The 26,971-nt window shown below is 35.2% G+C and overlaps 1 protein-coding gene across 6 annotated transcripts in view; it reads right to left on the bottom strand.

Annotated features, from left to right (window-relative positions):
- Positions 1-773: 773 nt before the first annotated feature.
- Positions 774-26,971, bottom strand: part of QKI (QKI, KH domain containing RNA binding) — a 113,675-nt gene continuing 87,477 nt past the window's right edge. For 2 of the 6 annotated variants that reach the window (XM_083373046.1, XM_083373050.1), the window contains 4 exons: positions 17,790-17,877; positions 11,042-11,338; positions 8,105-8,179; positions 774-3,845 (listed from right to left, as the gene is read on the bottom strand). In XM_083373046.1, coding sequence (XP_083229172.1) covers positions 3,829-3,845; positions 8,105-8,179; positions 11,042-11,338; positions 17,790-17,877 — 477 coding nt within the window. In that variant the 3' untranslated portion in view covers positions 774-3,828. Of the gene's footprint in view, positions 3,846-8,104; positions 8,937-11,041; positions 11,339-11,632; positions 11,657-17,789; positions 17,878-26,971 lie in introns of all 6 variants that reach the window. The other 4 variants (XM_083373047.1, XR_014493708.1, XM_083373048.1 and 1 more) reach the window with 4 other exon arrangements.

The following is a 26,971-nucleotide window of genomic DNA, read 5'->3' as shown; positions in this document are numbered from 1 at the left end:
ATTTTAAATAATTTTGACCTCTACTATGATGTCATTTAAATACTACACACCATAGATATAAAAAAGAAATGTTCAGCCCGAGAAGCAGTGAACTCACAATTTTAAAACTGTTTAAGAAACAGTCTGCTTTAAGGTAACTTAATTACCTGAGACTTGTCATTTGAAGACTGCTTCTAAAATCACCTTTAGGATCACAATGAAATTGGAAGAAATATGGATCCTGTTAAGTTAATGGTCTGGTTTTTGCTTTAGATACATTTAGAAATGTGCACAATAATGTCGTTTAGATACTGAGATGCTGAACTGTCTTTTTAATCAGAATGTTCAAATCAAACTAAATGTTTCTATCATAAAGGCTCAACAAAGAATCAAACTGGTTTCTTTGGGCACATATTATATACCAATATATTGTTATCTTTGCCCTTTTGCTGTGAGGTGACAGTGATTAATTTAGAAAAGGAGATTGTGGAATTAGTAATGCAGATGCTGAAAGGCGAGTGGCAAGATTCTAAAAGAAGATTATCTGAAAATATGCTACTTGTTCTCCACTCTACTGGCACTTACCCATAAGGTAAAAGTCCAATATGACCAAAGCCAAATCAATGGTAGTGTGCAGAATGTCAGCCAAACAAACAACATAAAACAAATCATGTGTTATCTGTGGTCACTTCTTCAGGGTTAGTCCAAGGACTCATAACTTACATTCTTCTGTCCTTCCTTGTTTATTCAATTAAACATGTAATGGTTAATAAACTGACATAGTCCAAAGTTAGTAGGTTGGTATTATAACATTTATTAAAATAATGCTATGGGTTAATAGAAACAGCAAAGAACCAAAGAATTAAAATGCAAGCTATGTAAAAACCCAACTAAAACCCAAATATGTCTAATGTATTCAATCCAGTAGCTAACTAAAAGCCTAAGAAAGACAACACTCCCAATATAATAATAAAGTACTGCAAAACAATTAGCAATTTTCAGTTATCAAAATTGTGGGTTTTGCATTTTTGTATCCTTTTCTCAATCAGGAAAAATTATTCTGAATGTTATATAACATACATATAAAACAAGATAGAAAAATACATTATAAACTTGTAACAATGGCTGTAAATACATTATCTTACATGTTTCTCATAGGCAATAGGTTGGTTATGTTACATACACAGCATCAAACTAAGATAAAAGAATAGACAAATACATGTCATCTGTACGGTTACATACAAGCGACACTCCCATATACCCACTCTAAAAATTACATAATACTGTCAGAAAAAAGACTTAAACTACAAATTTTAAGAAAGAAAAATTCAATAAAGGATGATAATACTGAGAACCAAGGCATTCAGAGATTCAAAAGTCATGCTTTAAGTTGATCCAAAATGTTATCAACCAAGTTTTCAAACTTTATTTCAGAACAAATATTACTTTTAGAAGTCACACTTCTCTCAAGAAGAGACCTCTGATCAGCATCTAAAAATGTCCAGGTTTATCACAGCTGAGATGAAACTGGATCAAATACTGGTAACGTTATAGCAATCCCCTCTCCAAAATGTTTGAGTGTCGCAAGTTTATTCAACCAAACAAAAATCAAAATGGCACAGCATACACCAAAAATAAAACCAAATAAAAAATAACAAAAATGTTATGTAACAGGAAGACAAAGCCAGTGGCAGAATAAAAGGAAAGCTAGCTGCATACAAAAAGATGAATGTTTATTGCATAGTAAATAAACTGATACTTGTTTCCAGGTGAGACACAATGTTGATAAAGTCACCATGCAGATGCTTAAAAAATAAGCCCTCTTATCTAACTTACTATTGACCTTTGATTTGGAAACTGTGAAGGTTTTTAGGAGAATAAGCTGACACAATGTAAAGGGCAAGGTATCACCTGGTCTTTGCCAATTTGCTTCAAAGCCGTGACCATGCTGATACTGGCTCATTAATTTTACACTCCACTTTTGTGCGTAAAGTGTTTATGAACACTAGTGTTAATTAATACTAATTCAGCCACACAAACGTCTTTTAAAAATTCAAACTGAACCACAGCTGGATTTTCCAAGATAGTAATATCCTCCTCTAATGGAAAGTGCAACCAGTAGTTAACATTCCTCAAGTAGAAGTTTCATGAAAAATTATGTAAATCCATACGCACTTGGCATTGTAGCTAAAACATCCAGAACTTATAACATGCTCAATCTTAATGTTTGGTTTAGTCATGGACAAAATTATATGGGAGCAAGTATTAGTTCTCTTGTAGTTTCCTGCATCTAGTTCAATCAGGAAAAAAGATAACTAATCTCTAAATAATAATAAAAAACCCAAACACTTGCTATTCTATTACTATTGTAACCTTATAATTTGATTTTGAATGAAACTGTATCGTAAGAACCCTTTGGTTTAAGGCTGAGCAAGTATTATAAAAATATATTGTCTACAATTGAAGAGGGAACATGTTACAAAAATATTGCAGTTGGCTGTTGGTGGAACAATTCTATTTCACAGTTTGGGATCTGGCAAAGTTGCATCATGCTGTGGCAAAAACCAGGTAATTTTAATAGTCAACTCATTTGTCTTTCCTCACAGCTTCTTTTCACATACTGGGCGGACTGAGTGGCATGCATTAACTTGCTGTCTTAGGGAGGAGCTGATTATACAACACACCTGACTAAATGACCATGAAGAAAATAAGGCACTTTCTTTTCTTTATACTTATTCCAATACTTTAAAAAATAAAAAAAGAAAGACAAAAAGGCTCTTTTGGTCTTTTGTTTCTCGACAACCACCAGAAAAAATCATTTAATGAAATAAAGGGTTTCTTTGTTCTTTTTTCTTTTTTATAACACTTGAAAGTATAAAATGCTACATTTCCAAAAATATATATTTCTTCTGCACCAGCACCCTTGTATAGTAAAAGTATCTACTTTTTTTCAATTTGTTTCAATGCACTACACTTTATCTACAATTTCATTACATGTATACAGCAAATAGGCAAGCATGGCTTTTATATCCTTATGAATTTACTCTATACAGGGAGGCTTAAAAAAATATTTGAACAGTTTGCCCAGTAATGTGACACATAATGCATGTACCTTGTAACTCATGTAATTTTTAAAAGGAAGTTAATGTATAGTAAAAGAACTGTATCTCAGCGTTAGCTTCGATAGGGTTGCTGTCTTTTAATGCATTGATGTGGTTCAAAAATTTAGTAACCTATATTTCATGGCACTTTTTTTATCTTAAAAACACCCAATTTGGCAGGTAATATAAAAAAGGCTGCATCTTCTGCCCTTTGAGGGCATTGGTAGTGATTACACTGCATGTCAAATTTTGAATACTTTTAGGAATCCCTTCACCAATGAGATCACTGACCAAAGGTTCATGCATGATGCATCATCACACAGTACATTCAAAGAGAGCTTTGACTTCTTTATGAGAAGAGAAAGATTCCTAGAAGTGTCACAGTAACTGCCTCTGACATCAGGGAGTTAAGGGACATCTGCTTCCATCTCTTAAATGAGGCCCTTCTTACCATTTTTAGGGTGGGACACTAAAAGATGATCAGTGCGGAGGGATGAATTGGACCTTATTGCTTTACTACTATTCAGTGCAGGTTCTAGAACCACTTTCACCCAAACAGGGAAAAAAAGCTGAGTTGGAGGACAACAAATTCTTTGTCTTTTTGTTAGATGGTAAGACGAACGGACAAATGCCTCAGCTCGCTGCACTGAAGACAGACAAGCAAAGGCGATTACCAGTTAACTGATCAGCAGGCAGGCATGGTCAGGTCATCATTGGGTGAAGAGTTCAGAGGTCAGAAGGTCATAGGTTAGTTGCCGGTGGCGGCTGGGAGGTTAGAAACAAAAAAACAAACAAAAAAACAAAAAACAAAAAAAAAGAAAGAAAGAAAGATAGAGAAGAGATTAGTTTCAGCTAGTGACGGCTTAATGACAACATGAAAACTAATAAACAACTAATAAAAACAAGCATGTTTAATTCTGACATACTGCTTGACACCATCTACAAATGCAATAAAAATCATGACAGTCTAGTATCATGATTTGAACATATGAAGGAGAAGCCCAGTCCCCACAAAACTGGTTAACAAGGAAAAATAGAAATAAAAATATAACTAATGGTTAGTAGCAGTCGATGAAAGAAAAAACAAAACAAAACAAAATGATGAACAATTTCTGGAACTTGATAAAAGAATTGAGAACAGTCAGTGCACCATATCAGTATCTGACTGCTATTAAGCATTAGTATTCTCCCATGTGCAAGCAATCAAAGCAACTAGTAATGATGAATGTGATTATTAATAACTGACTGTTAAGAGAAATGAATCTAAGAAATTTGATTTGACATTTGATTTCACAAACTACGGGCCAAACAAGTTTTTTTGTTCAATAAATTTTATTGCTTTTCAATGATTCTATTTACAATCAACACTGAACTTCTTGGCTTCATGATACAAAGCAATACTAAATTGAAGTCTAGAAGAGTAGGCATCGTTCATGGGAAACAGAAAAAGCCCAAATGTTCTAGCCAGCTTTTTCCTTTTAAAAACAAAACAAAACAAAAACAAAAAAACTATCTTACACATATAGGACACTAAGAAAATGCACTTGTATGTAAACACTGTAAAAGTCCTGCCATTTAAAATTCTATATTTAAAATGCTCTAGTTACATCAAAAATATAGGAAATCTAATTGATACTAATAAGGCATTTTAAAAGCTACAGTTCTTTTTTTCAAAGCTAATACTTTGCAAATACAATAAAATTTGACATTTCATATACATTCCTGCTTTATATTTTTATATTTTAAAAGAAGCCACCTGTAAATACTATTTTCTTTTCCAAAACACACAAATATTACAATAAAACATAAAAAAGTTCTCAAGTGGAAAGTTATCATTCCCATTTGTCTTGAGCTGTTTCTTCTTTAATCACTCTCTTTCTCATTCTCCTTCAACAACTTGGTCCACTTTACAGTAGTACAAATTTTAAGACTCATTCAACAGCTTTATTATCTCTAATAAATTCTGAGGTTCGATAAGAATATTTGTACTGTTGCCATTGACTAAAGCAGAGGAGATGAAAGTGAGAAAGGTGTTCAGTGCAAAGTCAGAGTTGTGCTATTTTAAAAAAATGAATTCAGTAGGTGCAATGCTCACAGATAGCACATTTTTAAAGGCCGTACATCTTGGGTTGGCTTTATATTATTTCTATGGCCTATCATTTAGGCTACAGTTCATGAACTCTAAAACCATTACTGCTGTAACTTAAATGATACCTTATTTTCCCTGATTTTTTTTAAAAAATGCTGAGCAGTGGGGTTTTAAATTAAAAAATATTGTAAAAAAAAACCTTAAAATTAATAAATATTTAATGTGGCATTATCTTGCCACCATAAAAATGTGTATTAGATATCCAGAATCTTAAAGCGTTCTTGGTACTTACTACAATTTTGATTAATATAGTATTACAATTTGTAGATATAAATTATGTGAAAATTGGCTTTGAGAAAAACACTGTTATAGTTTCAGCACTGCCATTTCTTGTGTATTTAAATCAATGCAAGCTATCATAAGATACGAGTACACCTGTGATACATCCTCTGCCAAGTCCCTGACCATCTACAGTACACACAGGTTTGTCAAGTGTGCAACACCATTACAGTTTATTACAATTAAATCAGTCAGTCTCTCTGTTACATAAATTCAGTTTTATATTATTTATATGGCGGGGCTTTAGGGGAAATTTTGTAATCTCTTTAATTCTCAGAGAAATGAATTCTGAAAATTTGGGAGCTCTTGCTTTAAACACAATGCTTACATATAAGCCAGCATTTAGAATAAATTCTTTAATCAGACAATACAATAATGGGATAGTTCTTTTAAAATCTCCATTAACCAAAGATCAAATTAATGCATTTGCTAGCTTCAGTTAACTTCTCATAGTTTTTCTTATGAACAGAAAGTGGTTCGGTTTACTGACATTGAATTTTAACACATACTGGACTGGACAATTATTCAGACATATGTAAAGCTATACAGTTATGTTACAGTTAGCTTAAAACAATGGAATTTTCAACTTGGTTGCACACAACAAATTAAACCTGAATGGGGAACCAAGTGATATAAATAAAAAAAATGTATTAATGACAAAAAACAGTATAGACTTCAACTCTTTTACACTACTGTCCACAATTCAAAACAAATAAACAAAGCCACCTCAGAGTTTGATGGAATCTGGAATTATTCATCATGTTCACTAATGTCACATTTATCTGAATCATATACCATCATTAGTAAAACCAATTATTAGGGAGAAAAAAGGGTCACCACAGTCTATACAATAGCAATTATAATTAAGATGTACTTTGGAACATTCTACTACTAAAGTGCATGCTACATGCTCTCAAATCTTAATAAAATATAAATATATATCTTAATACAATGTCTGCAAATTAGTTTTAACAAATCTTTCCTAAACCTACACAACACTGTTTCAAATAACTGCCAACTCTAGATACAATTAAAAATTCAGTCACAAACTGAACTAGCACCCAAACTTCAAAGTCTTCTTGATACAAAAAAATAAAACCTAGTTGATTCTCTGGCCCACTAACTATCCAATACAGTTGTCTCAATCAGCAGTGAAATGTGTTTTTTCTCCCCATTCTAGTTGAAATATCTGTCCTGATTCCGTTATCTTTAGATATCCACATGAGATCATAATTTGCAAAAGAGGAGAATCAAGTAAAGTGGGTTTATAGCATTTTTTTCCACATTAAACACCACTCACATGTGGTATCCAAGAAGAATGGAAGTAGGAATGCATGATCTTGCTCCCTCATTATATGTACAAAAGGTAACAAAAAGAACTGAACATTCATAATGGTGATTCAATACAAACAATGGGTTTTTTCCCAAAAAAGAAAATATCTTTTGAAAATACAATGTGGCATTTCTGAAATGCTGCAGAAAGTACCTATCTAGTTTGGAATGTTTCTAACAATGAGCTCCTATGGCATGAGCTCAAGAACTGGTTAAAAGTTAAAAATAAAGGCACTGGTATTAATTTAGGGTTTGAAATATCATTTTGCAATAAAATTTCTTATTATCTGAATTTATTCTAGTTCAATATTACAAATGTACTCCCAGAATTAAAATTTTGCATTCTAATCAGACAATATAACCTAAGTTTATCCCCACAAGACTTCTGTCAACTAAGGGAGGTATATTGATATCACAACTGAATTGCCAAATTCAGAAACCAAAACAATATTACAGTGGAACAAATGTTCCTGAACTGTCATACTGCTTTCAGTAGTAAATTCAATGTCAATAAACCGAGAAGTCATTTCTCACAAGAAAAGAACATCATTCAAAGGCCTATAAATTTACAAGGAATGTAAATTGCATCATATAAAGGAGAAAATGAAGACTTATTTTCCCTTCAATAACCAAGCCAAGCAGGTTTTTTGCTTTGCCTACCAAAATATCAAAAGTACTAAGTTTAAAAAATGAATTTTAGTTGTAAATACATTTTTTAAAAAATCCTAGAAGCTAAGAAAACACGCTCAAACTTGAGATATATCACTTTACTCTCCTTGTTAAATGTAGAGATTTTAGGGCAAATGCCACCAACAACTTGTCAACAGAGAGGAAATAAATCTTCAGTTTTCTCCTGAAATAATACATATTTATTATACTTCTACCTTATTAAGCACTCATCCATTCATTTTATTTTGCAACACCAATTTGATATATCTCAAATTATTTAAGAGTCCCCTAGGAAAATCAAATGACCCAACAATAAGATGATGCCTACTAGAATTAAATCATAGTGCTCACAAAGGAAGTTATAACTTTGTATACTCAATACACTGAAGTTTGTGTGTCTGTATGTGTGTATAGGTTTTTGATAGAAAGGGTACAGTAGTTTTAAATTGCCAGAAAAGAGTTATGTTCACTTCAATTTAATATAAACATCAATAAAACAGTCAAAATAGAATTTGACTAACCACTTGTGGTGTTGCAAATTTCCATGTACACTCAAAGCATTTCTTATAAGCAAGAACTGCAGAACTAAACTAACCTCTGTCTGCGGTCACAATCCTTTGGTAAGGATGGACACGCATATCGTGCCTTCGAACTTTAGTAGCCACCGCACCTAGTTAAATTGCAATTACCAAGACAGTTAGAAAACATTTGATAAAACATTAACAGCAGGCTTATTAAAATGGATTTTAAATGATCACTTTCTTAAAATACTATTTAAAGAAAGCAACAAGTTAAGGCACAGTAGTTTCAAATTTTTACCTTAATATATGAATTATATCTGTGCAGATTAATATTGCATTTATTTTAAACAGCCAGGCCTTAACCTGCATTATCCATTCATTTACAGACTTGATTACAGTATTTCATGAAATCTACTAGACCCAAACACAATTGAGCTTTACTAGTCACATATTCACTGAAGTGCCTTCCTTGCAGCAGGACTAACTTAAATAATGCCATTTTTAATACTGAAGGGTTTTTTTTGCAATTTTTTAAACAACTTCCAGTTTTATCATTTTTAAAAAATTATAACACAATTCCTCAAGCCTACAGACTGTTTTAAAAACTAAGTCAATAACTGTGAACTGCAATGAATTAGGTGATTAGTAAAGCAAATAGTACAGAATACATAGCAGTCAGTATACTACCATACACTCATAAATCACAGCTACCTTGCCATAGCACAGGCTACATCAAATTAATAGCATTTTTATTTCTATGTGCAAAAAAGTGCAAGTAAGTCACTGACTGCTAGGCTACATTTTTTTCAAGGCTGCTGAAAACTAAACATTTGTTAAAAGTCAGCTCTGATGAGGTTCATTTAAGACCATTCTTCAATTCTTAGCCTTTCGTTGGGAAAGCCATACCTAAAGATAAAAGGGAATTAAATATTAGTCAACTAAGATTTGATGCTACTGTCAATCCTTCCCATAAATTTCCTAATTATCCTTAAATTATTTACATGTTTTTCCTAAATTGCTTTTCTTTTTAAATCCTAAGATTTTGCCAAAAATACTAGTAAATTAGGGCTTTACAAATTGTTTGAAATAGTTTTATTTCTTTTTTTAACAAAGTGGAAAGGGCACGTACAAAGCACAAGTTCTCAAACAATTAAAAGTGGATTCACTGGGGGGAATGAAGGAGATAGGCACGCACATGCATGCAAAAATAGCTGAGAACAGCTTATGAACTTAAGCAAAAAGATGCAGCTGCTTTAACAATTAAAATTGATAAAGTTTTTACACAATCAAAAGAAAAACTTTCAAATAATTTGCACAGCCTTGCTGGCATTCATCACGGAAAATAAAGATGCATATTTCCATAATAATAGTTTTAACACTGTAGCATTTTAGAGTTAACATTTATTTAAAAACAGTTTATTAGACTTATACTTAATTTTCACAATACAGCAGGAAATAATGTATAGCATTTACTTTAGTGATCAGTTTTCCACATTGGAAGCAGTTTTGACTCTGATATTATATTGTAAGAAATGATTATACTGCCTATATTCATAAAATGTATTACATCACCTATTTCAGATTTGATTACTCTTCGGAGTCAAAATTAAAATAAATATTTACACAAAATTCTAAACATTAATTTAAATTAGTAAATCTTTTGCAAGGGTGAACTTAGCTGAAAATTAGTCATAAACTAATATTATGTATAAAACTATGTTATTATATTTAAGTTATGATAGGTGACATAATATCTAATATGTCAGCATCAGTAACTTTTTTTAAAAAAATATTTTTTTAAAAAATTAAGAAATCAAAAATATAGGATCATGTCCCATTCTTAAAAAAAATCCCTAACTATTCAAGGTTCCAACAGTCTATCCCTAAAATTTAATTAACATAACTTAATTGCATAGTTAACAATATCTGATGGTGTATTTTATGAATATCTATGGAAATGCTTACATTCATGTTATTCATTTCTATATGCTGAACCAAATGAAGTAATGTGAAAAGAAGCATTTATTGGTGATTATAAATATATCTAGTCAAGCTAAAGTGTTTCTGAAAATACTATCATCTTGAAAAACTCAAAAAGGAAATGAAAATGTGAACCAGCAGATAAATATACAATTGCCCTGTCTTAACACTATTGTTAATTGTAAATTTAAAGTAACAGCTATTTTATGTAAAAAGAAGTCTGTTGTGATTACAAGTAATAGAACTGGTATTACAAAAATACTTTTTAATACAGTGAAATATAAAATATGCTGTTTTTTAAATCCCAGAGAAAATGGGAACTGTAGATGTAGGCATTAATTTTAATGCTTTGCAACCAGGCTTAGAATTTTAGGTTTAAAAATAAAAATAAAGATAGGGAATTAAATAATTGATTTAAGAGTTCAAATGCCTGGGGATCCTAAAAGGCCAACAGTTAAGCTGTACCATGGATTTCAATGGAAAAGTTTGCTAGGTAGATATGTATTCAGCAATATATTGTATAAAGTTCAATCAGGCATGCTTTTTCACATGCAACTAATTTCTCAAACTGAAATCAATGAGATGTGTTACTTGGACTATATTTTTGCTCCTGAATATATCACCAGCAGCAACTGCTTTTCAGTCAAGTATTAAAAATGACATAAAACATAATTCATTATATACATTTAATATAGGAACAGAGCAAAAAAAGTAAAATGAACAAAAAGAGCAATATCAAATTAACACTAACTTTTTCTAAGTAATACTAAAATAAAGTAATCATGCTGAAAACCAAGGAACCAAAGTATTAGAATATCAGGTATTTCAATCTCCTAATCTCCTTTACAGAAGAAAAGTGCTAATTTTTCAAACCCAATATCTTTATTATGTCGGGACACACACACTTGTTTTAAAAAGGGAAGCACATTTCATTGACAGTAAAAAAAAAATGCTTTCAGAATCTCCCCAAACACAATGGAGCAAGCCATGCTACCTATAATGTTCAATGAAACCGTCTTGGAGAAACTTACCTAATACCCCACTGGGTTCAATAGGATACTCAAGAATTGATGTAGCAGGTGCCAGTGTGTAGGGATATTCATAAGGTGTGTAAATTAAACCAGCTTCAGGTCCTGGGGGAACTATTGCAGCAGTTGGGTGAGGAGTTCCATTTGGCATGACAGCGGTCTGTATTTGTCTGATCAAAGGCATTATGGTAGGGCCAGCTGGCGTAGGGGTACGCAGGGCAGCTGGTGGGAGAACAGGCGCAGGCCCTGTTATAATCCTTGGAGCCTGGGCTGTTGCTGCAAGAGAAAAGGCAAGGGCTGCTACAGTAAGCAAAGAAATTCAGAAGAAAGTAATGGAGACAGTAGTGCAAAACATGAAAAGATGGGGAAAGTAGAAAAGTAGGAAAGAAGAAAAAAAAATAAAAGGAAACCATTAGTACATGCATTGATCACACAGTGCCAAAGCACACCATTCAAAAGCAACAGCTTTCCATTTCCCAGTGTGATTAAGAATGAACATGCAAAATAAAAGCCAATTTAAAATGGCAGAATAGATTTCTAAAACAGGTAACACACAGCACAAAAGCTCAATGTAGATCACGTATTTTTCATTACCTATGCCTTCAAGACTGCATGAGACTGAGAGGCATGCAGGAAACAAAGAAAATACTGTTGTAATTGCATATGGAATATTAAATAGTGAGATTTCAGCATCTACAGAAATTCAGTGAAACTTAAGATATACAATGTAACATATTTCAGTTGCAACTTAACCAGTAAACATTCTATTAAGTGAGCAAGTACAGTATAAACATTTGTTGGTATCTCCTGCCCTTTTTCTGAACTATGGCAGCACAGGCGGTGACAAGGATATTGTGTGCCATTTCCCCCATCTGATATAACCAGAAAACAATTCTGTAACTTTTTTTTCTCTTGAGAGACAGGTTGGTAATATAAAAACTAAAATACAATAAACTGTAAGTAAAGATGAACATTTATATTAATATATATTTGAAAAAATATTTAAATTGCGTTGAGTTCCTAGTTAAGCCCAGTTTTAATAGTTTATCAAAATAGAGCAAAATACTGCTAACTATATATTTTAAATTGGGTTATGTGCAGGCAAGCACTATTTGATTTTTTGAAATTTAACATAAAGCTGAACGACTAAAACTATTGACTGATTAATAAAGAATAGATAATGAGTCAATTCTGAAGTGAAAGAAAGGCAAAATTCTGAGCTGTAGAAAGCAAATAAATAGCATGCTGGTCATGTTATGGGTCATTTAGTCCTGTCTTTCTGTACAAGCTCTTCTGACAGATTCCATTGTTGTTTTCTACCCCAGTATGTTTTTCTAATATCATTTATAAAGCTGTTTTTTTTTTACAAATACCATTCTTAGCAATTCACAAGGAGCACGTGCAGGAAAGAGGGGGATGCATCTCCACCTTAAAGCTGTTTGATTATATTTATATAATTGTCATTATATTGTCTCTTACAATTTAAAAGAACTGTAAATGACAATAGAAATAAAGTTGTAAGACACTGAAGTGTAGCTAATTCATCACAAAAAGGCAGGCTTCAGAGAATCATTCTTTCTCGGGACAACATAACCTGGTAAAGATATCTAAATTTGAAATAACAGAAAATATTTGTAGCTCAGGTTTTAGATTTTGGCAGTGGTTAACATTTCGTTACCAGACTAGGTAACATCATCATCAAGATTTTCTTGCCCTATTTTCCTTATATAAATGTCTTGTGTGTCAGTGTGGTTAGTTGGTCGTGTGATTGGTTGTTCGTTTGGAGCTATATTTAAATTCTAAGCAGCTGATTGGTTCTCTTGTTGATTTGATAGTTCGAAAGTCTGGATTCTAATATATTCATATGCTGGATCTAGATCAATATGTTTATTAATTGCGCCTTTGGTAGAATACCAGGCTTCAATAAATTCACGTGTGGCGAGTGTTGGCGTGCCCAATGATTTTTGTTCCTTTCCAAATGAACTGGTGTTGTTTATTATCAATGTGGTTTGAGATCAGGGATTTTGGGTCTTGCCATTTAATGTTCATGAACCCTTATTTCTAACTGCCTTCCTGTTTGTCCCACACAGAATTAGTTACAATTGATTTTGTATACTATGTTGCTGTTGTCTTCCTTTTGTATTTTTTCTTTGAATTTAAGACAACTCTTTTCCGAGTGTAAATTGCTAAGCACATTGATTTGTGCTTTAGATTGTAAGCCGCCCTGAATCTTCGAAGGGCAGGATATAAATGGGATTAAAAAAAATAATGTTGGCTATCATTATAACACCAGCTGCCTGCAATTAGTGCAGATTCGCATCCCACCAGGCTCAAGGTTGACTCAGCCTTCCATCCTTCCGAGGTATGTAAAATGAGGACCCAGATTGTTGGGTGCAATAAGCTGACTTTGTAAAAATGCTGCTGGGGGGGCGGGGGCGCGAAAGCCCTAATAAGCAGGCATATACATAGAATGAAGGCTATTGCTAAGCACATTGGTTTGTGCTTAAATTGTAAGCCGCCCTGAGTCTTCGGAGAAGGGCGGGATATAAATGGGATTAAAATAAATAAATAAATAAATTATTCCTAAGGATTTCAGTATTCTGGCAGCCATTTTGGATGTCCCTTTGATGTATGGCAGGATTTGTTTTTGTGTTGTGGTTGGCTGTGTATTTTGTCAGGGTTTGGGTAAAAAGCATGGTATTATGAAATTTTGGAGATAGGCATTGCTGAGGAAAATATTGAAAAGGTGTCTCTTCTACTTTTCTTAATAATTCAGTGCTGTAGTGTGTTCTGGCTCTATTCTACCAAAGGAGCAATTAACAAGCATATTGAACTAGGGCCAGCAGATGATGATGATGATGATGATGATGACGACGACAACTACAACAATAATAAAAAGTTGGAAGGACCTTGGAGGTCATCTAGTCCAACCCCCTGCTCAGGAACGAAACCTTATACCATTTCAGACAAATGGCTGTCCAGTCTCTTCTTTAAAACTTCCAATGTTGGAGCATTCACCGCTTCTGGAGACAGGCTGTTCCACTGATCAATTGTTCTAACTATCAGAAATGTAAGAAACCACACCACTTGAATTACCAATCAACAAGAGAACCAATCAGCTGGTCAGAATTTAAATATAGTACCAAACAAACAACCATTAAACACGAACAACTGACCACACTGGCTCACAAGACATTTATCAGCTAAGGAAAATAGGACAAGAAAATCCTGTGGATGATGTTACCTAGTCTGCAGTGGTGGGATTCAGCCGGTTCAAACAGGTTCAGTAAAACCGGTAGTTAATTTTTTGTTGACTTTGGCAAACCGGCTGAAGCCCTAGCCCTTTTTTGCAAGGCCCAGAACGGACCGCGGAAATGTGCATACGCCACTTCCGGAAGTGCGTTCTGAGCTAGGGAGGCCTCCCAGGCCCAGAACAGTCCTCTGGATGCCACTTCCAGAAGTCCATTCTGTGCTGGGGAGGCCTCCCAAACCCAGAACGGACTTCCAGAAGCACCATCCACGCAGAGACCCGGTTGTTCAGGTATTTGAATCCCACCACTGCTAGACAGGTAACGAAACACTCAGAAACTAAATTTAAATAAGCTTGGAGAGCAAACTACTGCCACAACATATCTAAGTTGCCAGTGGTTTTTTTTTAATACGACTCATATGTTCATTAATTTGTAGATATTTTAAAATACTCTGGCATCTCCTAGCATGATGATGGAAATTTAAGTCCTAGTGCTGTTATACTAGAAAATGGTGATGCTTTATGATAAATCTAGCAAATATTTCCATAACCAACAGCAAAGGCATGGCAAGATTGCTTCTTGAAACTATCACAGGTCTAGCACTTGCCCTGGAGCATAACTTATCAAAGTTATGCTAAAATCTAAAAACCTGTCACTAAAAACAGGTCAAAATCATCATATGTGGATCAGTAAATTACTTTCAAAACAAAAGCTTTGGGGCCCAACAGGAAACACAAGTGATTGTTAGTGGTCAAGGCCAAGTACAAACTAATAAGTGCTTCAAAGTTTTAGAAATGCTAATGGTGTTTTTCTAATGGGAATCTGGAGCATGAGAAGAATGTATTGGGATGTGGTTTGAATGCACTATATTACTGAAATCAGAGACCATTAACGAGAATATTATAGTGCAACGCAGACTATGAGAAAAGAACTTAAAGTAAAATTCAGATAAACACTAAATAACAGATAAACACAGATAACACTTCAGCTCAACCCTGACAAGACTGAGTGGCTGTGTGTGCCGGCATCTCGGGAAATTCATATTATTCCATCTCTTACTATGGGGGTGAGTTATTACCCCCCATAGATAGGGTTCGCAACTTGGGGGTCCTCCTAGATTCACAGCTCTCCTTAGAAGATCATATAGGAGCTGTGACTAGGGGGGCCTTCGCCCAGGTTCGCCTGGTGCGCCAGTTGCGGCCCTATCTGGACCGGGATGCCTTGCGTACAGTCACTCATGTGCTCGTGACCTCTCGTTTGGACTACTGCAATGCTCTCTACATGGGGCTGCCCTTGAGGACCACTCGGAGGCTTCAACTGGTGCAGAATGCAGCCGCGCGAGTTGTGTTGGGGGGTCTTCCGATACTCCCATGTTACACCTCTGCTCCATGAGCTGCACTGGCTTCCAGTTGCCCTCCGGGTGAAATTCAAGGTGCTGGTGATGACCTATAAAGCCCTACATGGCATGGGTCTGGATTACCTACAGCAACACCTGCTGCCGGCGTCAACCTCCCTCCATCCAGTGCGCTCCCACAGAGAGGTCCTCCTCAGGGTGCCACCGATCAGAGAATGTCGACTGGTGGCCCCCAGGGGGAGGGCGTTCTCTGTGGGCGCGCCAGACCTGTGGAACCGCTTACCAGTTGAGCTCCGGACGGCCCCCAACCTTCGCTCCTTCCGACGGGATCTAAAAACCTATTTATTTGAACAAGCCGGCCTGGTCTGATGGGTTTGGGGTTTGGGTTTTAACATGGCTTTTAACTATTGTATTATATCGGGCATAATTATTTAATGTTTTTTTTTAACTTTTGTACTTTGTATTTTGATATTTATTGCCCTGTACACTGCCCTGAGTCCTTCAGGAGAAGGACGGTATAAAAATTTAATAAATATAAATATATATAATATAAATATTAATAGTGATTCAGCTGTCCCCTAAGCTGCTAAAAATCATGCTACCCAAAGCATAGTATTAAAAAAGAAAACTTACACACTATACTAAACTATTTTGTATTTTGTAAGAGAGTAATCTCTCAAAGCTGTAAATCATTTTTTAGCAAAAAAGTAAAGAATCTGGGATCAGATGCTGAAATAGGTATCAGATTACATGGTTAAACGTTAAGTAAACCCATACTATTGTAAACTCAATACTTTCATGACCCAATGCAAAATCCTTTTATACTGCAGGCACAAATTCATTTTAAAGCTCTGCAACTCAATGTCCCTACAAGTTTACTCAAAGAAGTTAGGAACATTTCAAATGAGTATTGCTTTTAGTGAATTTATCTTTTATTCCAACTTACGTTTGGATATGTTTTTTTAATGCCATGAATCCAAATAGTGTTGCAGCATAATAAAAAAGTATTTTTGTTTAGATTCATTGGTAGCAATATTGGAGAAATGGATTCATGTTTTTAAAAGGACTGCTTAATATTTGATAATAATGCAAAATATATGCTGAATTTCCCATACTGCCATTTGCCTGGGAAGCTATGAGTAATAGGTATGGTTTAAGTAGGTATTCTGCAAATTTCTGAAATATTGGCTTATCTAAAATCATGGATAAAAGAAATCCAATAGAGAACTTCCCAAAGCACTGCCAGAGTTATGAATCAAATTCAGCCATATTCTGCCATAGAAGGGATCTGCAATCTTGCTACTACAGTTCCTTACATGTGTACATTAGAAAATGAATCAATTGCAGAAACGGATCTGGACCAAATGTTGTGGTAGGGCCCCCTCATACACCAGAAAACGTTGTAGTTCTATCAGTTTTGTGATTCATTGAGTACAAAAGAGCAATGATGTGAAGTGTAACTTCCTATTATCTATTAGTGGTTAGATAAACCATTCTTATTCTCAAAATGCAATGATTTGCCTGTTAATGTTTCAACATGACTAAAATATAACCCAGTCAGTAAGTGAAAAGCATTTAGTTTTCAAATATCCCTGAAAACATGCATTTGTGAAAACATGCAGAATCAACTAAGAGTGTTTACTAAGTCATTATTACTACTGTATGGCTGACTGATCTCAGTATTCACAGCAAAAGAAATGGGGGAAAGTGGAAAACAAACAAAATATTACACAGAATGAACTATGGTCTGATCTACTTTCCTGAAAGTGCCAAGGCCCTGCCCTCATGGCTGAATTAAGCAGAATTTATTTTGTAGTCACCACAAATATATTTAGTGAAGGTTTAATTAAGAAAAACTAAGAGATCCCCAGCAATACCATTTTCTTTCAACAGCAAGCTTTGCTCAATCTGTACTATATTAGGGAGTACAAAATATGAACAGAGATATGCATGCTCTGGAAAGCAAGATAATACACATGGGGCAAATACAAAAAGTACTCTGTGAGTACCAAGGATATTTGAAAAGGGTATAAAATATGTGAGTGACAAAAAGAACTAGAACACATTTTGACAGCTTCTATCTGGCACATAAAGAACTTAAATTCTTGTACACATATGAAAAGTTCTACAGCACTATAGGACTTACGTGATTTGATATTGGCGTCTCGGTAGGTACCATTCAGAATTGCAAGTTCCATTAACTGCATCTTTTTAAGGCTATCTTCTCCCTCTGCCTGCACAAATGAAATACATTATTAGAAAAGCAGTTTATAATCTCATAGCACAATTGCAAAGAATTTGATACAAGTTCTAAGTGATATATGAAACAGAAACACATTTACATAAAGGAAACTGATGCTGATGCTGCTCTAGTCACATAATGACTTCTTATATGCTTTGTAAATTCACAACCCTACACCTTCCAATGCACCTATTAGATTTCAAGAATGGGTAAAAGCCACTGTAATTATACTATACTGTGACAGTACTATACAAAATAAATAGAGACTGCTTTCTTTTGAACAGCGATTCTAATGTATAAAACAATGCATGAAATCCTTTCTTTCAAAGGTAAAAACAAACCTGGAAGAGGATAGGAAACTTTTTATTGAATTAGAGTTGTACAAAATATACTATGGAAGTAGTTTAAAGGGCTGAATTTGTCTTCCTTTCAATTAGAAATGGAAGAGTAATGAGTCAAGTCCAAACTGAAAACTCTCAAATGAATGGCTAACAAACTTCAAATTGTAACACAAGTACCAATGCTTCCATGAGAGAAGTCTACAAGCACAATATTCAAAGCTATGATCCATGCATATTTGCTACTTATAAGCCAAGTTCGGTTACAAAAACCTTAAGAGATATAATTTCTACAAAATTAAACTGTATGCAGCATTTCTATATCAACAGGTCAAAGTACAAATAGTAAACTAATTTTTTCTTTGTATTTATAAATATTGTGACTTTGCATTCTAAAATATAATCGATTAGTTACTAATAAGCAGTAAACAAAAATTTAAGAATATACACTTTTAAAAAAATATTTTTATTGAAAAGTTTAACAGCAATAATAAGAGGTAACACAAACTAAAATAGAGGAGGGAAAATGAAAGAAAAGAAAAGAAAAGAAAAAACAAAAAGTGCAGTAAGAAAAAAGGAAGAGAACATGAGGGGTCCTTGGTGCTCTCTGAGCTTGCTTGTTTCTTGCAGATGTTTCATTACCCCAAACTAGGTAACATCATCAGTGCTAATAAGAAGTGCCGTTCACTGTCAGTTTATATTCTAGTGCAGGGATGTCAAACTCGCCGCGTCACGTGACATGTCGCGATGTATCACGACTTTTTTCCCCTTGCCGGAGGCTGGGGTGGGTACAGCCTCCACATGACGCATCCGGCCCAGAGGCCAGCATTTTGACACCCCTGTTCTAGTGACTTGCCTATCAGTGTTGGTGGGATGGTCTTAAGAGATGCTTTGGTTGCTGTTGGCTTCTTTGGTAGTGTATTGATCGGGATATTGTTTGCTTGACTGTTGGTCTGATGTTAACCTTGGAGTTAATCTATGTTGATCTGGGTGCTGACTGCCGGTGGAGAGGAGCTTGGGTGTTGTTGTTTTTTCCCTTTTTGGGCTGAGTGATAGTCTCTTTTGCATAGTCTTTAGATGTTGTTAATGTCTATGTATCTATTGATGGCCGATCTTGTCAGAGTGCCAGGCTTTTAGAAATTCCCTAGTGTTTCTGGACTTGGCTTAGTCTAGGATGGCCACAACTGAAACTATGGTTAAATTTGTTTATATGTTGTGAAATTAAATTGTTTTCATCATGTCTTCTGACTGCTGGTTGGTGTTCGTAGATGCATTCTGCCAGTCTTCTGCCTGTTTGTTCTACATAATGGTTATTATAGTCCTTACACTGTATGTTGTAGCTGATTCCTGTTTTTTTTATTCTGTGGTTGTTGGGTCTTTGGTCTGCTTAAGATATTTTGAAGGGCTTTAGTTGGCTTGTGTGCTATGCTGACAACCACAGACCCCCTAATGTCAACCCGGAACTACAAATATTCTCCCTTTATTAGGAGAAGAACATTTTTTAAAAATTGAAAAAGAACTAAAAATGATACAAAGATATGGCTTCCTTTATTCTTCACAGCAATTATAAGAACAGTTAATTTTAACTTCGCTCTCTAAAGTTAAATCATGACCCTCCTCTTGCTATAATCCATCCAGTCTAATCATCAAAATGATAAATCACAGGTTGATTTTTTTTCAAAAAAATATATATGCAAAAATCCATAAGGGATTTCCAGTCACCAATAAATGTAGACATTATCCTTAGATCATTTAACTATACACTCTTAATTGCAATATATCACCAATTCACAATTTTAAAATTTATTTTTTTGTATCTTGCTTTTATTATTTCTTTTATAAAAAAAACACAAGTCAGTGAACATATCTAATATTCCTTCCTCATACTTTCACAACAACAATAACACTGTGAGATGACTTGGGCTAACTGGCCCAAAGTCAGCTAGTTGGCTTTCATTGCTAAGCAGGACTAGAATTCATGATCTCCTGGTTTCTAGTCTGGTGCCTTAAACACTACTGCTTAAATCAAATTGTGTAAAAATAGAACAGAAAAGAAGCATGTCATTTTAGTTAATTAGCTATTATTAGATTGGCAATTACAGAAACCTGGTACACAATGACTTTAACAGTTTTAGAGATATATCTTCTAAAACAAACACAATACTGTCTGTATCAGTGAACTGAGAAGGAGCCAATTTCAATAAATAAGGAACAATGCTTTTAAACTTTTCTTTTAGTTTAAAATAAAACAACTTATGCAAGCGTTTCATCTTTGAAATCACAATCGATCATAAACACATATCTGAAAAATGATCAGAAAAATATATTATTGAAATGTTTAATCATTTTTTTTTAAAAATGGTGATTACTAGAAATGTGCTTTGTGGTGCTATAGATATTTACTAGGCATGTTTAATCCCTGTTGTAGTTTCTGATACCAATATTGATCTCCCCCTGCCCCCACCAATTCTTCTCATATAAGAGAAATCTTAAAATGGCCTCTCATTAATGGCAAAATTTAAGCAGCAAGCAGTAAATGGGATGAAGGGAAAGATATTGAAACTAGTGGCACAATGGAATTAATGTGATCTTCAAAAAAAGAACTGAGAAGTTTAAAGAACAAACGACTAAGTACGAATTGGCGTATGGACATGACCAAACCATCAAAGGATGGTTTTCAAGGACAGAATAGCACAGAAAGTTGTAGCAAATCGATTTAATATAAACTGGATTTATTCAGAATTTATTTCCTTTTCTTTTATCTCCTGTCTTCAATTCCTTTTGTTATCCTTTTTTAAAAAAAATAATGCATAATGAAGAGGATACTATAATGTATATGTATGTATATAGAGCCAGTCTGGTCCAGTGGTTAAGACACCAGGGTAGAAAGTAGGAGATTGTAATTTCAAGTCCTGCCTTAGCCATGAAAACCAGCTTGGTGATTTGGGGCCAGGCACTCTCTATCATCCCAACCTACTTCACAGGACTGTTGCTGTGGGGAAAACAGAGGAAGGAGTGTTATGTGTGTCCACCGCCTTGAGTTTTGAAACAATCATCAAAAGTTCACTGTACATCTTTGATAAAGTTATCTCTTCCTTTTCTTCAGGCCACTCTTTGGGTATAAAGAAAAAGTATTCGGAAAAGGCAAAACTCAAAGAGAAAGTGCGTGTTCCCATTTATTTTTACTGCTGATTCTACCCATTGCCCATTTCAGGGCCCCCAAGAGACTATCCTTGAGGAACAAAGTCCTTGGCAGAAAAGTTTTCCCATTCCCGATTTTGGTAAGGAAATTAGTTATACATCTGATTGCAAAAAATAAAACATTCTTTATTTCTAAGCTTCTTAAGGGATTTCTTCTAAAAATAGTAAATATACATGCTCCATCTTCCTAGACATCTTATTTTAAACTTGAAATATATTAAGCTATATACAAAGTTAATGTTTAACAAATATTATAATTACACAGAGATGACCCAGAATGCTTAAGATTGACCACTCAAACTTTAGCAAGCTTGCTCCATTTTTCAAAGTTTCTATTGTTGTTATCGGAAGAGTACATGGTTTTAAGATCTAAAATGTCTTCTATTTTAATGAATGAAGTGTTACTAAAAGAAAATATAGATAAGTTTTATCTGATCATTTATTCCAAGTATAGGAAATTTGGTGTCGGAAAGAACAGAGTTTCATGATCCAAATAATACATAAATATAAATAAATCCCTTCTCATCCCTATGAGTGGTATATATCTTCCTCAGTCTTGGGTCCTCTGTCAAGAGGTCTGGGAAATTGAAGGTCCGTTGGAGCCACTCTCCCACGTTACGAATCACAGACTAAGAATTCTTACTACCACTGGGACCACTGTACTTTCCACATCTTCTCTAACGTTTCCTTCTCATACCTCTTCTTCCTGATGTTGCTTCAATCATTTGGCACTGCTGCTTCTATCACCCATGCTATCTTCTGGTCCTTGTCTACTATCAATTTGTCTGGTTGGCTGGCCAGTACCTGCCTATCCATCTGGCTCCGAGTTGTCCTTAAAACCATGGCATTCTTAATCTGGGATCTTGCTATAATGTGTTGTGCATGATATGTAAGGCAAAGTTTCTAGATTTTTAAAAATTGTAATCATTATCGTAAAAAACTGAAGGATAGCAACTACTAAACCTAAATTCATTAACTGCGTTATACCATGCTTTTGTATGAAAATAATACAGCTGCTTCATTATCCAAATTAATGGAATTTGGCAATACTCTAACTGCACTAGCTACAATGGTGTGTGTGTGTGGGGGGGGGGGTTTCAATTCCTTAGATTCAATTTGACATGAACATTATACTAAGTTTACACATCCCTGCTCTACAAAGTTGCAAATATACCTCTCTTCATTCACAGATCTCTTACTCACTATGGTGACAGATCACTAAAACACAGTCCTCATTAGCCACTTTTGATATGACTGTTCCTGCCATAAGAGCCCCCAAATTCACCTTATAGGATGTATCTGAAAGCAAAGGTAATTGCATTTAAAAATAGAATCCCTTTCTATAATTGAATATTTGGTGTGGTATTACTGAGGTCTACAAGTAGTCCACTACTTAATTCCTAAAATTGGAAATCAACTTCAGTTTTTTAAGTAATGTGGTCATTAAGCTAGTTGCACCCAACTTTACGCAAATTTGGATTCCCCCGCCCCAATTGTCAGAAGCCTCCTGAGAAGGTTTCAAATGGTAATCATGTCACTCCAGGATGCTGCAAATCATTTTTTTCAGCATCATCATAGCTTTAAACCATTGTTAAACAAATGATCATAAGTCAAGAACTACCTGTATCATAAATAAAAGGATTAAAGGAGCAATATTATATAACTTCACCCCTTTTAAACTGAAATAGTTAACTCTAATTGAAGTAAATTGCTATTTTAAAAAATAGAAAATCTTGCTTGATCTACACTCAAATTTCTCAGAAGCTTACAAAACAAACAAACAATATTTCTGCAAATTTAAGAAATCCTTCTGTTCTGCACTGTTTTCCCACCTACCACAGATTGGCAGTTTATGAAAACTGTGAATATCAGCAAGACAAACACAGCATCAATGCTCAAATTCTGGCTGACCCCATTTGAACAACCATTTTTAGAAGGCTGGATTTCAGGGCCCAAATATATATTAAAACACAGTGAGAAGGCAAGATTTTATTCTTTTCATTTTATTAACCTGAACCTCATCTTTATTATTTTTACAATTAATTCAGGGCAATGAACATATCCAATACACCTTCCTCCTATTTTCCCCACAACAACCCTGGGAGGTGCGTTGGGCTGAGAGTGGGAGACTGACCCACAGTCACCCAGTTGGCTTCCATGGCCAAGGCAGGACTTAAACTCTTGTTTTCTAGCTATGTGCCGTAACTACTAGACCAATTGGCTAGTTCACAATAAAAAAGCTAAGTGTTTTCATTTATAAAAAATATTTTTTGTTGACACTGAAAGTCAGGTATATTAATTGAGGGATCCTTGGGCATCTCTAAGCTTGTTTTCTTGCAGACATTTAATAACCCAAATTAAGTAACATCATCAGTGCTAGTAAGGAGTGGGGTTTGCTCTGTTTATATACTAGTGGTGTGCCCTGTCAGTGTTGGAGGGAGTGTTCTTAGTGGTTCTTTGGTTGGGCTGTTTACTGTTGGCTTGTTTGGTAGTTTCTTGATTGGAGTATTGTTTACTTGATTGTTGGTCTGATGCTAACTTTGGAGTTAACCTATGTTGATCTGATTGCTGATTGCTGGTGCAGAAGAGCTTGGGTCTTTTTGTTCCCTTTTAGGCTTGTTGATTGTCTCTTTTGCATAATCTATGTGGATATTATTTATGTCTAAAAAGCAAAAGAAATACTAGAAGAAAAAGAAACTTACATCCCAGTAAACGCTAACAGAATACAAAAATTAGACAACCGGATCAAGAGAACTCTCAGTGACCTCACTAAGAAAGGCCAAAATTACCAGAGAAAAAGGCAACAGTAAACAGCCCCAACAACAACACTGACAGGGCAAGCCACTAGAACATAAACTGAGAGCAAACCTCACTCTTTACTAACATCGATTATGTTACCTAGTTTGGGTAATGAAACATCAGCAAGAAAACAACCAAGCTCAGAGAACACCAAGGACTGCTCATTTCAACCTTGAGCTACAAATATTCTTCTTTATTGATACAATTTATTTATTAAATTTGTTTGCTGCCCATCTGACTGCAAGGCACCTAGTTGTTGTGATTCAGGGTCAGCCTGTGGGTTCGGCAGTTGGGTCGGACGACTCAGAGGAGGAGGGGGGTGTTGAAGATCTTGCTGATGAGAGCCCTCAGCCAGGCCCCTCCCACTTGGTCACCACGGAGACCCAGCTGTGTGAGCCTGACAGTGTGGATGAAGATGACCCACAGCTGGCCCTGTTCAAGGACGCCCGACGCAGGAGGCAGTCAATTAGGAGTAAACAGAAGAAGGCAATGGGGCTTCTTGGAAGGAGGCAGAGAGAAGCCACGCCCTGAACTCTATATAAGGGGAATGTCTGGGAGGGCTGGTTTGCTGAAGGCAACCGCTCGGATGGTTCATGTTCCTTTAAGCTTCTGTTTCTTGATTGTGTCTTGTTTGTTTTTTTGCAATAAATTTGGCAAGCGTATTCCAGCCTCTTGCCGTTTGTGGAGGGGTTGTCCCTGCCTTTTCTGCAGGGCCGGTAGCAGGCTGGTACAGAACACTAGTTAATTATTTTTATTTGTTGAGTAAGATAATGGTCTTTATTACATGAATTTAAAATTGGAAATTGAGATTATCCAATGGAACTGGAACTGACTTATAGAAGAGACAACAAGGTCAGATAGTCCTCATTTAAGAATTACAACTGGAACCAGCAACTCTGTCACTAAGTGACACAGTTAAACAAATCACCCATGGTTGTTAAGCGAGACATCATGGGATAGTGGCTTGTGAATTTACTGCTTTCTTCTCCATTGACGAATATGTTGAAATCTGACCATATAGCATGCAAATAATGATCATGTTTTTGTGGACGCAGTAACAATAAATAAATACGGTACCCAGAGGTTGCAAAGCATCGAAATCACATGCCTCAGGGATGCTGCAACAATCCTAAGTGCAAGGACCAATAGTAAAGTTACTAAGCAGCCCTGGTGCTACAGTGGTTAGAATGCAGTATTACAGGCTAACTCTGCCCCCAGCTTGGAGTTTGATCCTAACTCAGGTTGACTCACCCTTCAAAACTTCCAAGGTTGATAAAATGAGGACCCAGACTGTTCGGAGCAACATGCTGACAATTTAAACTGCTCAGAGAGTGCTATAAAGCACAATGGAGCTATATATAAGTGCTATTGCTACTTTTTCAGTGCCATTATAACTTCAAATGGTCGCTAAACAGGACAGTCATTAAACAAGGATTACCTATATTTATCTCCTCTTTATTAATTTTCCTTAAGTACAACCAACATGTCACTAGGTATCCATAAGGGCCCCAAATAAAATAGTTTGCACTTGTTTTATTGATAGAAATTTGAGTAGAAAACCTTATAGAAAACTTTCATAGGAGAAAGAGCGGTTGCATGTGGGCTAGTTTCAGATGCCACATTTAGCAGCTGGAGTTTTAAACAGCATCAGAGAGGATTCTGAGAAGGAGAAGCTTAGAAAGCAGAAGGGGTGAAATGAATTCAAGCCACTGGCTGTTGAACATGGGCTGCTGGTTTGAATAGTAGCCTAATATGGGCTGATAAACCTGAGCTTAATTAGATTATGGGTAAATGGGAAGATTACAAAAACCCTTTTCAGTCCCACTCTAAGGAACATGCTGAAGAGAAGACAGTGAGGCCATCTGCCAACTCAATGTTGAAAACTCACAATGCAGCTGAAAATGATGAAAGAAATAAGATAAAAATGTACTTGAGGAAAGCCTGCAAGTAACAAGCTATAAGTGTGATTGATGGAGGGATGTTGGGCAGTATAACTCTAAGACAGGGGTGTCAAACTGCCGGCCCGCAGGCTGGATGTGTCATCCGGAAGCCGCACCCACCCCATTGCCCGCAATGGCAAAACTCTCCCGATACGTTGCGCAACGTCACTTGATGTTGAGAGTTTGACATGTTTATTTTATTTATTTATTTATTTTATTGAATTTGTATAGCGCCCTATTCCCATAACTGATGAGGGGAGGTCTATAATTTAGCAATATAGAGGGGTACATACATGCTTGGTTCAAACTTAAGTCCATATAATAAACTGCTAAAACATTTATATTTAAGACAGCTTTTAGTTCACATTCATGTATGCATATATATGTTATTTGTGCATCTAATATTTTATCTAAATAATTTTTTTGAAGTTGCTTTGTTTTGGCAAGAACTCTTCAACATAACACCTACCATTTCTTTCTAGCTTAATTAGGAGCTGCTAATGAGCACTTTTGGGATACTATGGATCATCATATAAATTCTGTAACTTAGTTTTTAATTTACAAATGTTTCATTAATCTACAAAGAACACTGTCCAAAGTGTTTCTTTTTAAAAAAAAATTTTAAAAAAAACTATAGCAAATAATAAAAACTCTTATCTTTACTGATTGATTGATTGCCTGCAGATTGCCTGCCTAGAAAAACAACCACAGAACTGAACAGGAAGAAATGGATTAACAAAATGACCCAGCAAAAATACTATCTGGCTATTTGGCTTGAACGTCCTATCAAATGCACGGTGCACTCACT

This window comes from Vipera ursinii (assembly GCF_947247035.1).
Source record: "Vipera ursinii genome assembly, chromosome: 1".
NCBI classification, from domain to species: domain Eukaryota; kingdom Metazoa; phylum Chordata; class Lepidosauria; order Squamata; family Viperidae; genus Vipera; species Vipera ursinii.
Note: the sequence above shows the minus strand (reverse complement) of the source record. Positions and strands in the feature narration are given on the sequence as shown.